The sequence below is a fragment of the Cupressus sempervirens genome, chromosome 3, assembly GCF_028749045.1.
Source record: "Cupressus sempervirens isolate cs-2001-9-10 chromosome 3, ASM2874904v1, whole genome shotgun sequence".
Taxonomy (NCBI): domain Eukaryota; kingdom Viridiplantae; phylum Streptophyta; class Pinopsida; order Cupressales; family Cupressaceae; genus Cupressus; species Cupressus sempervirens.
In genome coordinates this window covers 702,238,973-702,254,627 of record NC_143120.1, presented here as the reverse complement: position 1 = coordinate 702,254,627, position 15,655 = coordinate 702,238,973, and the positions used below count along the sequence as shown (strand labels likewise).

The 15,655-nt window shown below is 34.5% G+C and overlaps 1 protein-coding gene across 1 annotated transcript in view; it reads right to left on the bottom strand.

The window, feature by feature from the left end:
- Positions 1-13,629, bottom strand: part of LOC149568692 (KH domain-containing protein SPIN1-like) — a 28,063-nt gene extending 14,434 nt beyond the window's left edge. The window contains exons 1-5 of the mRNA XM_089821582.1: positions 13,362-13,629; positions 13,141-13,232; positions 7,609-7,754; positions 1,719-1,835; positions 1,507-1,623 (exon numbers count right to left, since the gene is read on the bottom strand). Coding sequence (XP_089677708.1) covers positions 1,507-1,623; positions 1,719-1,835; positions 7,609-7,754; positions 13,141-13,232; positions 13,362-13,483 — 594 coding nt within the window. The 5' untranslated portion in view covers positions 13,484-13,629. The remainder of the gene's footprint in view (positions 1-1,506; positions 1,624-1,718; positions 1,836-7,608; positions 7,755-13,140; positions 13,233-13,361) is intronic.
- Between the last annotated feature and the right edge of the window lie 2,026 nt (positions 13,630-15,655).

The window sequence follows — 15,655 nt, the reverse complement described above, 5'->3', positions numbered from 1 at the left end:
TTGCTAATAATGTGCTGAATATTTGGATAGCACCAGATTTCAGGCTAACGACTGCAACTGTGGATGACTTTGTGCTTGTATCTATAGACTCTAATCAACAATTCTTCCATACATTCAGTTTGCAATATGTGCACACGTGCTCACATACGCAGAACTCACGACTTCCTTCAGATGAGAGACTTTGACGAAAGCAGTGGCAACTCTTCATCACCAAACTATTGTTGATAAAGCACCATGGTCAACATGCCAATATTCATAAGCATCTTTTTCAATGGCAATGAATCAACACAAGTACCTTTTACTGTAATCCATTCCTCTATCAATACACTCTATATTTCACTTTCTTAGAGAAACTACTACTCCCCACGCAACAGTGATGACTCCTTACATGTGGCTGGTTCATTCACCCTCCTCAAAATTACTTCAACGTAATGAAAAGATAGACTAATATCCTCATCGGAAATTGCAATGCCTTCTATAAAATATCCTGCCACAATCACACAAGCACAGAACTCAAAAAAGACACTGATCCTCACACCGATTAGACAAGGCAAGATGAAAAACCCCCATTGTTTGCTAAAGATAAGATTCTTGATTTTGAAAGGCCGGTAATGGTGGATGCAACTATAGCAAAATGAGTTAAAGGTTTGATGACATTGACGAAGCAAAGGAATCCATGCCACCTACTAGCATTATGGAGGTCAAGCCAAAGCCACAAACACAACCCTCTATGCCAAGCAAGCACCCACAATAGACTGCAAGGATTAGAACCTCAACCTCCACAAGTTTTCACTAGATTAAAGAACAGGAAGATGTAAAATGTTGTGTTTTGTAATATATAATTTTACTAATTTATGAATTATCATGATAATTTTCAAAGGCGGATATCATAAATTCATAATTGTTATCAGCTATATCTTGTATCAGGATTCTACAAGATTATGTGATTGTGTAATCAAATTGTATCCAAATTAAGCAAATGTAATAATAGGGAATTTTGCAAAAAAAAATATAAAATGTATCTCTGCAGAATTTTAAGCACTCCTTTGAGTTACCAATTTTTTGCTGTCACAAAATTTGGGTATGCCCAGTTAGAGAAAGCCAAATATTGTCATAACAGATGTGTTCAATCGTTTTAGACATGACTTCTCTTGTCAACTTTAGAAACTAAAACTATGGCCTTGAAAAGAGTCCCAATCAAACTGGTGGTACGGTGTAAACTCCATTGCACTTCACTCCAAATGTTATCTATTAGTTAGGGACAAGACTTCTGTTAATGCAAATTATTTAAGTTCTTGGATGATTGATCAAAAGTTGAAACATAACTGCTACTTTATGTAAATATACATGTGTATATCCAAACAATCAATACATATGCAAGCTAAAAGCCTAAACAAATATGCAAAGCAAAAAGAAACAACATATTTGAAATGGTTAATCTATTATATTATTTACAGTAGATAAAATCACCAAATCAATAAGTACGCATGTACTATTAAATGCTACCTTTGCAGAATCTTTGACCGAGCCTCTCCCTCTAATAAATACCCGACAATCAGTTGTACTTTCAATTCGTTTCAATGAGTTTCCTCTAGGTCCAAGGAGTCGACCAACAAAATTGAACTGAAACCATTGATAGGCACAAGTAAGAAAAATGACCAAAAAGTCAATTAGCATGCATACAACTATTAGATATAATTATATGTCACTTCACATACATGAGGGAATTTGTCTACGGGAACATCCAAACGGAGAACTTTCTTCACAACAGGAGTAATAGAACCTGTGGGTGCACCATGCCAACCCATTGAAGCTGCCTGTGACATGCTCATTCTCTGCATTACATTCAAAGAACCATGAATTTTAACTTGTTGAACCTGGAGCAATATAATACTTTTAGTCATTTCAAACAAGTAAACATTTCTAGGGAAACCAATCTTGTGTTTCCAAAAAAGTTAAAACAAAAATATTAATTTGACATAGAAAAGTAATCAAAAATTAAATAAACCAATCGCAATAGAAGTATGCATTGCAAACTGAGAACCAATTGTCTGCATTAATTTGTGTATGACCTCAGGCCCCAAAGGAAAGCGTTGCTCGCAAGGTATAGAAGTGCCCATGAATATAAATGCTCTATATAAAATCTATTTCAAAGCCTGCGCTACATTGGAAGCTCTCTGTTATTTTTTACACATTCAAGCCATGTGTTAATTCACTGTTAGTGATTACAGTCCCCAAGAATTTGTAATTAGCACATGCACCTGTTGGTGCGAAAAAAAATTATAGTAAGATCCCAGCATAAAATGTATGGCTGTAGAGTTAAGAACATTAATATTCTTGAGAATAGCCATAGGGAGCAACCAGTCATCGTTCTGTCCATTGACACAGCAAGTCATAAGGGAAATCACATCCCATATGTCTTAGATAAAATCAAAAAAATATCTATAGAAAATGTATTCTCATTTTCCCCTGATTCTTGGACAGCAGTTCCTATGAATAAACAGATAAATTGTTTTGAAAACTAGAGCTTTCAGTTGTGTGCCTACTTCACTGAGTCAAAACACATACATAACAACTACTGCTCTCTTGTGCAAAACGATATCAAGCATCAAAAGGAGAAACGATCGCTTGACAAATGATACTATTCTCCACTTATAAGTCCATGGATGGTGAGCAGGCAGAAAGTTGGAGAGAAGCCCAAAATTCTGGGGCTCCATCCAAGGATCCTAAACCATCTACTAAAGTAAATCATCCTTTCCTGAACTAAAACCTTGCCCCAGGCTCTCATACAGAAGAATCATATGCTTTCACCACATCATCAGCTTCCACCTGGTCCTTGACAGACCTGTGTTCTAATCATCACCCATAGTATACATATAACCACCTCCCTTACAGAACAACCTCCAACAAGTCTAAGCAAAGCTAATTATTTCAGGTTTGAATCCTGCAGATGCTTGGAAATCTACGACTGTCTCTCAACACTCATAAATTCAATGTCAGACATGACAAGAATGGCAAAGCCTTACACCTCATCTTTCTTGTCAGCAAGGGAAGCAGGATTCCTTTGCTCTTCAGATCAAGTATGAAAGGTAGGTCTTTTATTTGGATTTGAAGATTAATTGACAGATGCTCTGTTACAGAGAAGAGGTGAGAACTTGGCCTGGCATTGACCTATGTGCTATATATGGTCTAAACGATTATAAATTTGGGAGCGGTCTTTGGAACTTGGTGAATTAAATAAGCGATAGGGTACGATTAGAAAATAGTTGACCAAAATGCTAAGAGGTGCTTAACTTTGGCATTCAGAGAAATGGATTTGGAATGCTAGAAGAGTTGAAGAAGCCTACACTAGTCAGGGTTGACTTGCCAAGATTTAATAGCAAGGGAAGAAGATGGAAAAGGACGGACAGATTCCACCAAATGGGAATGGCTGAATGGTAGCAATCTTCACCTCTAATGCAATTCCTTCTAATCTCAGGAAGTGGACTGATAAAAAATTGTCACTCAAGCTTTCACATTTCTAATCTTCTTATGTGTTATTTTTGCCTTGGAACTCTCAAGGATGTTTGGAAGCTAGAATCTTGGAAAAGCATATAGATAGATTATGGATCCTTAGCTGTGAAACAGCTACTTGCATATTCATTAAAATTTTGAAGGGCTGTGGTAAACTGTGGAAAAGAAAAGAAACTGTGAAAGTAATCACATCAGAAGTCACTTATATCATATTATATTACAAAGGAATCGAGCTGATAAAGAGATCCAAGTTTGATTTTCTCTAGCTGAAAAAGCGCTAAAGCCTTGGCGTATATTGGTCCAAGAGTGAGATTTATGGTTTAAGACCAGATCACACTGGATTAAGGATGGGGATGAGAGAACAAAATAATTTTCCAATGCCCTTTGTATAAATATAAAAGAGATGTAAGAGAGAAAGAGAGAGAGACACAGAGAAATTTATGGAAAGAGACTGTGATGTGTTGTGTGTGTAAGAGAGAAAAAGAGAATTGATTTAGCCTTACCAACTACTGAACAGCTATCTCCTCCTAATAACTAATAAAGACCATTATTTTCTCCCTTCAGAATCTTTCCAAGGATGAACATGCAGAAATGATCTACAATTAAATAATTATTATTGGATGCAAACAAAATGTACTTGCATCGATAGACAATGGAAGTCTATTGAAACAACGAGCAAGATGCTAGAAATACCTTCTAAACACAGAAAGGTAGATGACTTTCTAGACTAGGAATATAATATATTTGTATGTAGCTTGAGATTCTAAACAAAAACGAAATGCAGTGAGACATTCTAACCTTCTTAAATAGAAACACATACAAATTAAATTTCTGAAAATAGACATACCAAACCAGATTTTTGACTTACTAAATATAGGGCCATTGCATCTGCCTTTAAACTTCTAAATTTAGAAACAGTACATGAGCATTTTGAGTTTCTAGAAGTTAAAACACTACATGTAGCTATTTCCCAACTTTGACATTAGATGAAGACCCTTCTCTGCAAAAGTTAACATGGGGAACCACTTCGTATAGCTAGCAAAGTGCCTTCACAGTTGAACAATCAAATAGCAATTTACAACTGCTTGTCAATTAAGGGTTTGGTTTGGTGTTTTGTGGATTGTGATATGACTAAAATATCCTGGCAGACCTATCATGACCTTCGTATAAGCATTTGATGAGGAATTTGAAGAAATTTCAGACCTTTAGTGGAAAGAATACACAGATGGGTTGCTTTGCTATGTGCATACTTGATTGTATATCCAAGTTGAACGTCAACACATCCTGATTTTGTGAACAGCACTTTGTATAGTTCATGGAGTTAGGTTTCAGATGATGTTAATATTGCTTTTCCATATACATGTGTATGCTATGAATAAATGAAACAAATCGGAACAGTATAAAAGGTATTTCTTTTGCATTGGCAGATTTCATGAGTCGGCAAGTTAATGTACTTTGTCGGTAAATGTATGAAAACTGTTTGACAAATTACTTGACAGTAGTACTGCAAAAGAATATACCCACTTTATGCAAAAACGAGGGTGTAATGTACCCCTTTGTGAGGGTCCTAAATCTTGCCCTAAAATCACAAATTAGATAAAAAATAAGAAATATAGCTCAATAGATACAACTTACCATCATAAATTTTCGTTTAGAATCTGCAATAATGCTAGACAACATTTGAAATATAATTCATAAGACCAATTATCTCATTTATGGTTAAGGATATTGATCAACAAGTACATACATAAGAATAATTATCTTATTCTATTTAGAATCTTAGATAACTGATAAGTCATGCAATATTCATGCATGACACCATTTCCATAATAAATCATGTCTAGGGTTTGAAGAGGAAATCCACGAAAGGTGCCCATTTACTGTTCAGCTCAATTTAGCCCAAGAACACACAGTACCTGACAAAGACAAATCGCTCCTTAGCCCACAAATGGAGGAACATCCCATGGTGATTCAACCCCTTGGGTGGGCTACTTAATTCAAGGGAACCCAGGTTATAGAGGATGACTGTTCAGCCCAATTAAGCCCAAGTGCATATAGTGCCTAACCAAGAAAACTCGCCCATTGCCCCACAAGCAGAGGAACATCCAGTGATGATTCAATCCTTTGGGACGGCTACTTAATCCTGGGGAACCTGTGTCTGCCACCTCTCCCTAAAAGACTTCCATTCTTATCTGATTGCTTATGGGGATAGATTACAAAGCATTACAAGTTTATTAACATCCAGTAAGAGATAATTGAAGAGCATAGATATATGAGCTAACATGTATCCATATTGCCTATATTAAGTATGCATATCAAACATATATTTATGCATGAACAAGGTATGCTACTACCTGCAGTTGAGAATAATTTCTGATATGATTCTGAGCATTGATTTATTATGTGTTGACCTAGTCTTATAAGCACTGATACTTAGTAAAATAGTTTCCTTGACACCTTGTCACATTGTGGTCTTCCTCAACTTATACGGATAATGTCTCCAGGAAGATAGACATCGCTTGGGAAACCCTGGCCTTTCAGACATGATCATGCCTCTTCAGACTCAGATTCAATCATGCTCCTTTGTAAGCAATTGTTACCATTGATTGGTTTGGTTTGCTAAATCGTAGCCCTTAATGCTCCTTCCCTCACTTGTGTATAATAACCACTATTGCTGCTGTAATAATGATCACTGTCTAGTATGTGTTTGTTTCTATTAATAGCTGTTCTCAGTGCCCTGCTGTCTGGTCGCTCATTCTCTGAGAATCATGAAGTCTTAGATAAGACGACTTTTTATGGTATTAATATCTCCCTCATTGTGGGGGCATGATAGGGGTCATGAATATTGCAGGTCATCCTTACATTGTGATTCATATCTCTATTCTGTTTTAGCTCTAAAACAATTGTTGATCAAGTTCTATGTCAGAAGTCACTAATTTCTTCATGGAATACTCAGGAATATACACAGATAAACATTGTTCTTCTTCATGGGATACTCACAGATATGGAATGAGATAAGACACCATTCCTCTCTCTTCCATGTTCTACAAACTATTCTACTCTCTTTTACTTGCATTGCTCTCTTTGTTGTCTGGAAAAATGTTGTGCATAACAGTATCCAGGTATTGAGAATGCGGTTAGTGATGATTCTAATCCTTGCCAGTTCCACAATGCACGAAATCTATTGCTAAAGATTTTTTATGGGGTGGAATATTGAGGGCATAAAAAGTTTCTATGAGCAAAATGGATGCTTCTCTGACATGCAGAAAACTTTGTAATAGTTTAATCAGATACAGAACTTGTCAGCTGTCTCAGAATTCATTCGAGTGATCTGAATGTAGAACAACTGTGCTGTGAAGCTCATTGGGAATTGACCCACAAAACATGAATGTGGCTAATCATTGGATTCAAATGATCATACTGCTATATTTTTGAATTGAAAGTAAAATATACATCCTATTCAGTAATTTGTCTCTTGATGTTGTTTTTTCGATCTTTTACATATAAATAATTGGGATAGCAAAAGGCCAATACATTTGCCTCAGTGCAAAGAATCTCACAACATAATTTCCATTTGATTGGTGGAATGTAGTCCTTACGTAATTCAAGGCTCACAATCTTTCTCCAAATGTGATCTCCTCTCGGTTCACTGGAAAGTAGTTCCTGTGCAATCCAATGCAGCTCTTAGGCTACCCCAGATTGCTCTACCGCCAATGTGTGTTTGCAAAGATTCTTTGAAATCTTTGTAACATTTTTCATTTCTGTTATACTCGTTTTAACTTTTACACAATGGACTTGTCTTTCCAGTTGTAGGTTGTGCAATAAAAGCAAGATACAGGGCACAAGAGAATGCACTTCAATTCTCTTGTCAGAAATGTATGAAAACAAAGTCAACTGTAAGAGTTTACGAGGAAAATTTATCAGAAAAGATTTCAAGAGACAAGTTGAATGTGAATTCCTCCGGTCCTGTGACTTTATTATTTGTCCATTTTTTAGGTATATTATATTATTAAGTATACCTTCATACCAAAAAAGAAAAAGAAGGAGAACTCAAGTTCACTATCTTCCAAGAAAAGGGCTATTTCTTTTAGATACCTCTGTTTGAAGGCCAGCCCAACCACCCAAGTCCATTGCTCCACCATTTGAAAGAGGACCTGCTGATGTCATGGGACTCCCATGCTCCAGTCTATCATGGTCTCCATATCCCTGGTTAGTGACCAGGGTAGAGAGTCGTACAATCTCTATTGCAAATAAAAATAGTAGGGTGTAAGATTGATCTTCTTGTAGTGATATGAAAACCAGAATCAGAAAAGGACAATTGAGTTTTTTAAAAAAATATCTAACAATAACCTTGCAGTTTCACAATAACAGAAACATCACTCTGAACTAACTAATAAGTTCGAAAAAATTAAACTCTAACCTAATTTGCAAACAAAAATAGCAGTAAGAAGATTGATCTTCTTGTAGTGATAACTGATATGAAAACCAGAACCAGAAAAAGAGAATTGAGTTTTTAAACAAATTAAATCTATCAATAACCTTGCAGTTTCACAATATCAGAAATGTCACTCTGAACTAGCTAATAAGTTTTAAAAATTACACTCTAACCTAATTTTATTGCCACTTGATAATACAAACATATCATTAAATGTTAGTACTTCACTATCTTAGCCAAATGTCTCGATGTGTGCTCATGTGTATATGATGATCAACTGTCATCTGTATGAAACATTAATTCATACCTATAAATTATCATGTGAAAATCATCTTTTTTACTTTTCCATATCAATTAACCACATTGTGTCTCTGCTACTGCAAATGTTTCCTAACTGTATCATCAAATTTGTATCTCAAGCTTGCAAGTAAAAATCAATTCTAGTATAATCTAAAAAATGTAAGTTTATTTGATCATTATTGGTGGAGACTAACTAAACTGTATTTTCAATTTGATGTAAAGATCTTGAGCAATCTTCTATTCTTATTCTGAATATGAGTTTACTTACTTGTTATATATATCTTTGTACTGATAATAATAACTCTTAATTGATGTGTGCAGACCTTCCTTCTACAGTACTGATGCAGATTTAATTTATTCAAATATATATCTACTGTTCTGAATTTACAGACTCAGATTTATATGCCTTGTTATTCATATATCTCTGCAGTTTGTAATGCACCTATATATATGCATTGAAACCTGATCATGTAGGGGCATGACCCTACATGGTCATGCCTCAATACATATCTATAGTGCTTAATATAATAGCAACACTTCATAACAAATGCAATCGTTAGTAAACACACCCGATACACATCAAATGTAATCGGTGGTAAACTCACCCCATACATATTAGATGTAATCGGTGATAACCTCAGTCGATACATGGTGCTCGTAAAAACAGATTGCCAGCAGTACAGATAATCGGTTACTTCGGCATTATGACAATATAAGTATATGATATATGTATGTGTGTGTGTATTCAATCAAACCGTCATAATTAGATTTATCAATTATGTATATATATATATATATATATATATATATATATATATTACAATCAAAGCTTCATAATTAGATTTATTATCAATTATGTATATTATCATATATATTATATTTATTTATAGAGATTGCTTCAATTTACAGTGAGGCTAACATTCTCAACAAAAAAGTCCCATAATATTATTCCATTTTCTAACAGGTCAAAAGATTATAAACTATTGCATCACACTTATTTATTTTTGTCTTCTTTTACATGATTTCTCTCCCAAAACTAGTAATGCATAATTCCTCCATACCATGAAGATCGATTGAAAGATCTATACACATACAAGCATTCTTTGATATCATTACAATGATTTTAGTTCTGAAAAGTCCAGTTGTATGTGTGCTAATATCCATTCTATTATTCACAATGATTTCATTTACACTAACTACCAAGGTTACACGGGGACGAGGGTACTTGGATACAGGTACGGGTACGGGTACAACTATTTTTCAAAATAGGGGACGGGGTACTTGGGTACGTCAAACTGTTTTTTAATATAATTTAATATCTATAAAAAATCTGAAATTATGAATCGCAACAAAGGTTTTTCAAAACAAGAACAGTGATAAAGTTTGCAGTTTCAGATTTGCAATGTGTTTGTAAAAGTAATAATATATGATAAATGTTTAGATGCATAACAGAGGGCAGACTTTGAAAATGAACAAGAAGATCATAAATAGTATAACAATGACATATTGCAAATGATAAACTTCTAACTTGAACAGTGATAAAGTTTGCTGTTAATCACTATAGTATGAAAGTTTCAAACTGGTTAAATATTGAATTAAGCTTAATAAACAACAAGCTGATACACAAACAAAAAACCAAAACAAAAATCAGAAACCTTACTCAGGGTTGTTAGCTGTGATGCTCTCCAATCGGTACCCGGTACTTGGGTACATGGGGTGTGCATATGCATACCCATGCAACCTAGCTAACTACTCAATTTTATTTTAACACCAGTCAGTTGCTCTCTCATGTTATTCTGCTACATTAAGATTTATAACATATATTCTCCTCTATTATTTTGTGACGCAAAATAATGTGTAATATATGTTGAAGGGAAGTGCTGATTTTCCTTGGCAAGCTTTGGTAGTAACTAGTAAGTATATTGAGCAAAATGGCTTTTGAGTTTTTAATATTATACATAAAATGCCATTATGGCATATTAATAACAGCCCTCAAGTATCGCGGAAGGATGGTGTCCCCATACTGCTCAACCAGTTCTTATCATCCACATCAGCTATGGCATATATCCCCATTTAGCCTATTCCTTTGATAAGAACTTCTATCAAAGATAAGAAGATAAATAATTGTTTAATACTTCAAGAGAAAATTGAAAGATACCATACATGTTCGAAATGGACACACATCTTAGTAACTTAATGAAATTGTCAAATATTATTTGGTGCTTAACACTGCACCATCCACAGTTCATATTTCAAACTGCTCTATAGAAGGCATTATGTACCACAAATGCTAAAGCATTTGGGTCACAATAAAAAAAGAAAATGCAAGAAATTTGCATCTCCTTGTTTAGGCAGTGTGTAAGTCATATGTTGAGCACTAACTGATTGCTGCACAGTGTGTAAATCATGTGCTGAGTATTAATTGATTGCTGCACAGTGCGTAAATCATTTGTTGAGTAGTAACTGATCATTCTAAAACCTGGTCTCTACCATTTATAATGCCTTCCATTTCCATTTTTAGGTTTGATCAATAATGTGTCATTAAGAACTATAGATTGTTAGTCAGCAAGTTTAGTTATTCTAATTATAGGTTGTCAAATATTTGAATTTGTAAGCATCCTTACAGAAGCCCCTTGGCTCAGGCTTATGTCCTTGGCAACAGACCTCTGCTCTTCTCTTCACCATCTCAACTCAGCTAAAAATGGTAACAACTCCAAAGGTCTTATGAGATAGCCATTCCGCGGTTCATCTCTTGAATGCACTCTTGTCTCATTGCGCGTGCTAAGCTTCATTGTGGCAACCAAACCACCATATAAACTTACACAGGGCTTCATGGTTGGAAACATGAACAGCCATGAAGCCCTAAATTTTAACATCAATACTATTCAGGAGGGATCAAAGCAAACACAGTGCCAAGGGGTTGAAAAAGAATAAAGAAACTACAGTGATAGAAATTCAGTGCATGTGCGAAAGAAGGGGTGAGGCTAAATTAAATTTCTAGGTAACCTGTACATTGATTTTAATAGTGTCATATACAGCTGCAACTTAGCAACCCACTATCAAGTCATAACACAATAAATCTTTTCGTTTAAAAAAATATATTGGAAACTGAAATATAATTGATATTTTGGTAATGTCCACCTGTGAATTGTGATAAGTCAACAAAGATGAGCTTAGGCAGTAAATCAAAAGGGATTCATAGAACAAATCAAGGTCCAGCCCAGCAAAAAAACATATCAAATGTTGAGATGTTGAGTACAATTAAAATTTGACAGCCAACTCCTGGTGAGGTATAAATGAACTGTAGATTTTTCAAAAGAGAAGTTTTTATTGTTTACTATAAATTTATTAAATCATTAGACCTTTGATCACACAGCCCAGATTCAAGTCACCAGGAGGTATCAAATAGTACATTAGGATAAACTAGAATATCCATCTACGATAGTAATGTAGCCTAGCAGACAACAACTTATGTAAGCTTCAAGTGACCGTAACAGAAGAGATGCCTATCAATTACGTACACTAACCAACTTTCTGTCGACCGGCCATCCCCACTATTACCAGAGAACACAAAAATAACCTTATTTGGAAGCTTTAGAACTCAGGTAATAAAATCCATGACTAATTTTGACCCTTCCGAAATTGTGAAGTAATTATGTCAAGATTTAAAGTAACTAGCTTACAACAATTCAGAAGTTGGCTACATATGAGAAGCAAGTGCCAGTCGTAACTTTTGTTGCTCTGACAACAATTCCGTCACAAATCATGTGCTGCTGCTCCTAGGCTTGTGTCTTTGACAGTAGCCCCCTCCTCTTCATTTTACAATTTCAATCCTGCTGTTTGTGTCCTATTTAACTGTGGTCCTCTTTTCAATTTTTTTTTATTGACAGGTAAATATAAATAATAAACATCTTAAGGTTGAAATGAAAGGACTTCTCAATGGTTCATCTCTACAATATTTCGCTTCATTACAAGTAGAGAACTGTGTAGAAGTGGTCACATTACTATGTTACCTTTAGTGGTTGCAACATATATTTTAATTCGTCCCAAATTTGCACATCACAATACAGATCAGACAAAGCCAAATCAAATACGGCAAGAAGAAGAGAGAGAGAGAGAGAGAGAGAGAGAGAGAACACACTGCCAGCAAAGCAAATTCGAAAAGAAATAGAAAGGTTAAAATGGATTTCTGGTTTAAGTAGCAACTTGTAGGTTCAGCTCCCAACATTTTTATTATCAAGGATTTCCTAAGAGATTTGGATGCTCAAATTCCAAGATATGGAAATGTTGATACCGCGTGAATTACAAACCCCCCTCAAAGCTTACAATATTGTGACAGGTGGATTTTTCGAATATAGGCTTAACTACTAAACTACTGGGGATTATGATGGTAAGAATTCCCGGAGACATGCCAGATGTAAAAGATGTTATAATACAATAAACTGAAATGTTCAACGAGGGCTCGGGATGTTAACAACCCGTGGATATTTCAAATGAGTTAAATTTATATTGCAATATCCAACTAGGGACGAGGAGTTGACGAACTGTGAATATTTCGAAATGGGGTGAGTTTACGAGTTAATTCGTTAGCGCTTTCATATGGAAACGTTCAAATAGTGCAAAGCATAACATCCAACAAGGGTTTGTCCCAATAGAGGAGGCACGGTGCAAATCCAAAATGATTTTGGCAAATAGTGATGTCCCTGAGTCGACGTCCGATCCCCAGTGCAACTTTAACAAATCAAATATTTAGTTAAAAAAGACTTATGAAACTTAAAAACTTCAATTGAATCTTCGAAACCTAAATATTTAAGCAACAAACTCATATCACTAACCTTGACCTTTCCAAGCCTCCAAAGCAATCATTTCATGAACTAAAGAAATCAACTTACCCTGATTCAGAAGGCGGCTGCAGATGGGAAGAACCTGCACGAACGGCCCCAGCTTCTGCCGCTCCGACAGCAATTCCGTCAAGTACCGCGCACTATAGCAGACAGTCGCATGTTCGATCCACGCCGTTACCAAACAAGAACACAAAAGACACGAAACGGGATCTACAAAACAAAGGATTCGATGGTTTTCAAAATAAAAGCAAAACACTGATCAAAAATACCTTTCGTGATCTTGTGGAGTAGCAGAGGAGCGCATTGCCATGGGATTCAGATTGAAATGCGTAGAGGGGGAGTGTGAGGGACCCCCAGCTGCCGGTGAATATTGCAAATATCTCCCGGACATGTTTCCCTTGATTCTTCCTCTACCCTCTCATTCACTGTATATATCCCGCCCCCTGCTCTCTGCATATATGCCTCTGCTGCAATGAGTCTGTGGGTATATCGCTCCCTTATAAAAACAATTCTCCTCCTCCTTTGTCATTCGATGCTGCATCGTTGTCCTCAAAACCCCTTCTTATCGGGCAGTAAGAGCGAAGGTAAAAAAGTAAAAATGTGATCACCTCGTCCACCCGCATTTTCCTCGTGGGGTAGCCACGGATGTTCACCTTCTCCCTCTCGTCGTTTTCATGGTTACCATTGTTAGAAATCCGGTGAAAAAACAGGAAGAAGAGATTTTTAAACATTTTTGGGAGGACAACTTTGAAAGTTTAAAATTGGTAATACTATTATATTATGGTTATTTGATGACCAACTCTGAATAAGCAGGCGTCGCAAAATTCTGCAAACACATCCACCGTCAAATTTGCAGTTGCCCGGAAGATAGTTGTATTCGTTAGTTATCGTAATGTTGATTTTCTCTTAGAATTAACATATTTGGAAATGTTAGGTGTGTAGTAAGAGGATGCAATGGTGAATTTTTTTGTCTTGTTCTTTTACACGTGCAATTTTTCCTGATTTTGTGAATATTAAATATTAGTTTTTTCAAGTCTTCTCAGATTTAGTCCTTTAATAATAATTTTTTAAATTTCATAAAACGTTGAAATGGTTTTTGAAGAGTTTGCAAGAATGTCACATGAAGTTTAGAGTGTTGGCTCTTAAAACTGTTTCTAGAGACTATCAAAAATAACTAGTAGCATAGTGTTGGTTCTTGAAATGATTTTTTTTGAAAATATCAAAAACAAGAGTAGTAGAGTGAAGTCTAAGGTGTTGGCCCTAAAAACAATTTTTAGAGACTATCAAAAACAACCAGTAGCAAAGTGGAGTCTAAAACGTTAGCTGTTAAAACAATTTTTAAAGATTAACAAAAACAACCAGTAGTAGATTGTTGCTTCTTAGACAGTTTTTTTAATATCATAAATTAACTAGTAGCAAAGTGTTGCTTCTTATACAGTTTTTTGAATATTATAAAATATCCAATAGCAAGTGTTGATTCTTAGACATTTTTTTTTAATATCATAAAATAACCAATAGCAAGTGTTGGTTCTTAGAGAATTTTTTTAATATCATAAAATAAATGGTAGCAGAGTGTTGGGTTTTAAAATAGTTTTTTGAGAATATGGAAAAGAACAGTATGAGAATGTTGGCTCTTTAAAAGGTTTTTTTGAATCAGTATGAGAGTATTGGCTCTTTAAAAGGTTTTTTTTTGAAAATACCAAATGTTGCTCTTTAAAACAGTTTTTTGAGACTATCAAATACAACCAGTAGCATAATAGAGGTTATAATGTTAACTCTTAAAACAGTTTTTAGAGGCTACCAATAAGAAAGTGTTGGCCCTTTACATGCAAGTCCAAGTCTCCCTTTACATGTGAAAATGTTTAGTAGTTAAAGATTGTAATAGTGAAAAAATAATAATAATATAATAATTCTTTTATAAATTAAGTTTTTTACATGAATAATAATAAATAAATAAATTATAAAATATAAATTTTAACTTAAATAATAGAATTGTATTTTATTGTACTTGTGCATAATTTTAAAATTTAATCTTAACCTCAAAATAATATAAGATTTTTTAAGATTTAAATTTAAATTTGAAGTTTCATCTAGCTAGCTTCCTTCTTGACTATTGGAGTATGAAATGTTCTAACTTGTGTAATAGGATGCTATATAAAAGGATTTTGATGTAGTTTTCCTCTATCATATAGTTATTAATTAAAATTTAATTTTTATTTTGTTATTGTATATGTGAACTACTTATATATGAATATTTAATATTATTTTTCTCTAGCACACCTAATCTAGAATGTTGATTCTTTAAATAGTTTTAAAGAATGTCAAAAAAAAAAAAGTACTCCAAGTCTAAGGTGTTGACTCTTTAAATTATTTTTAGAGAGTATTAAATAATTGATTTATAAATTATATATTATGACACTAAAAATAATAAATTATATATTTTGACATAACAATAATAAATAGTGGAATTAGCTTTCACTTTTATCAACCACAGTTACACTTTATGCCCTTTGTATAACAATGTCAACTATCCTAGTAATATTAGCAATTGCATTAGAATGGA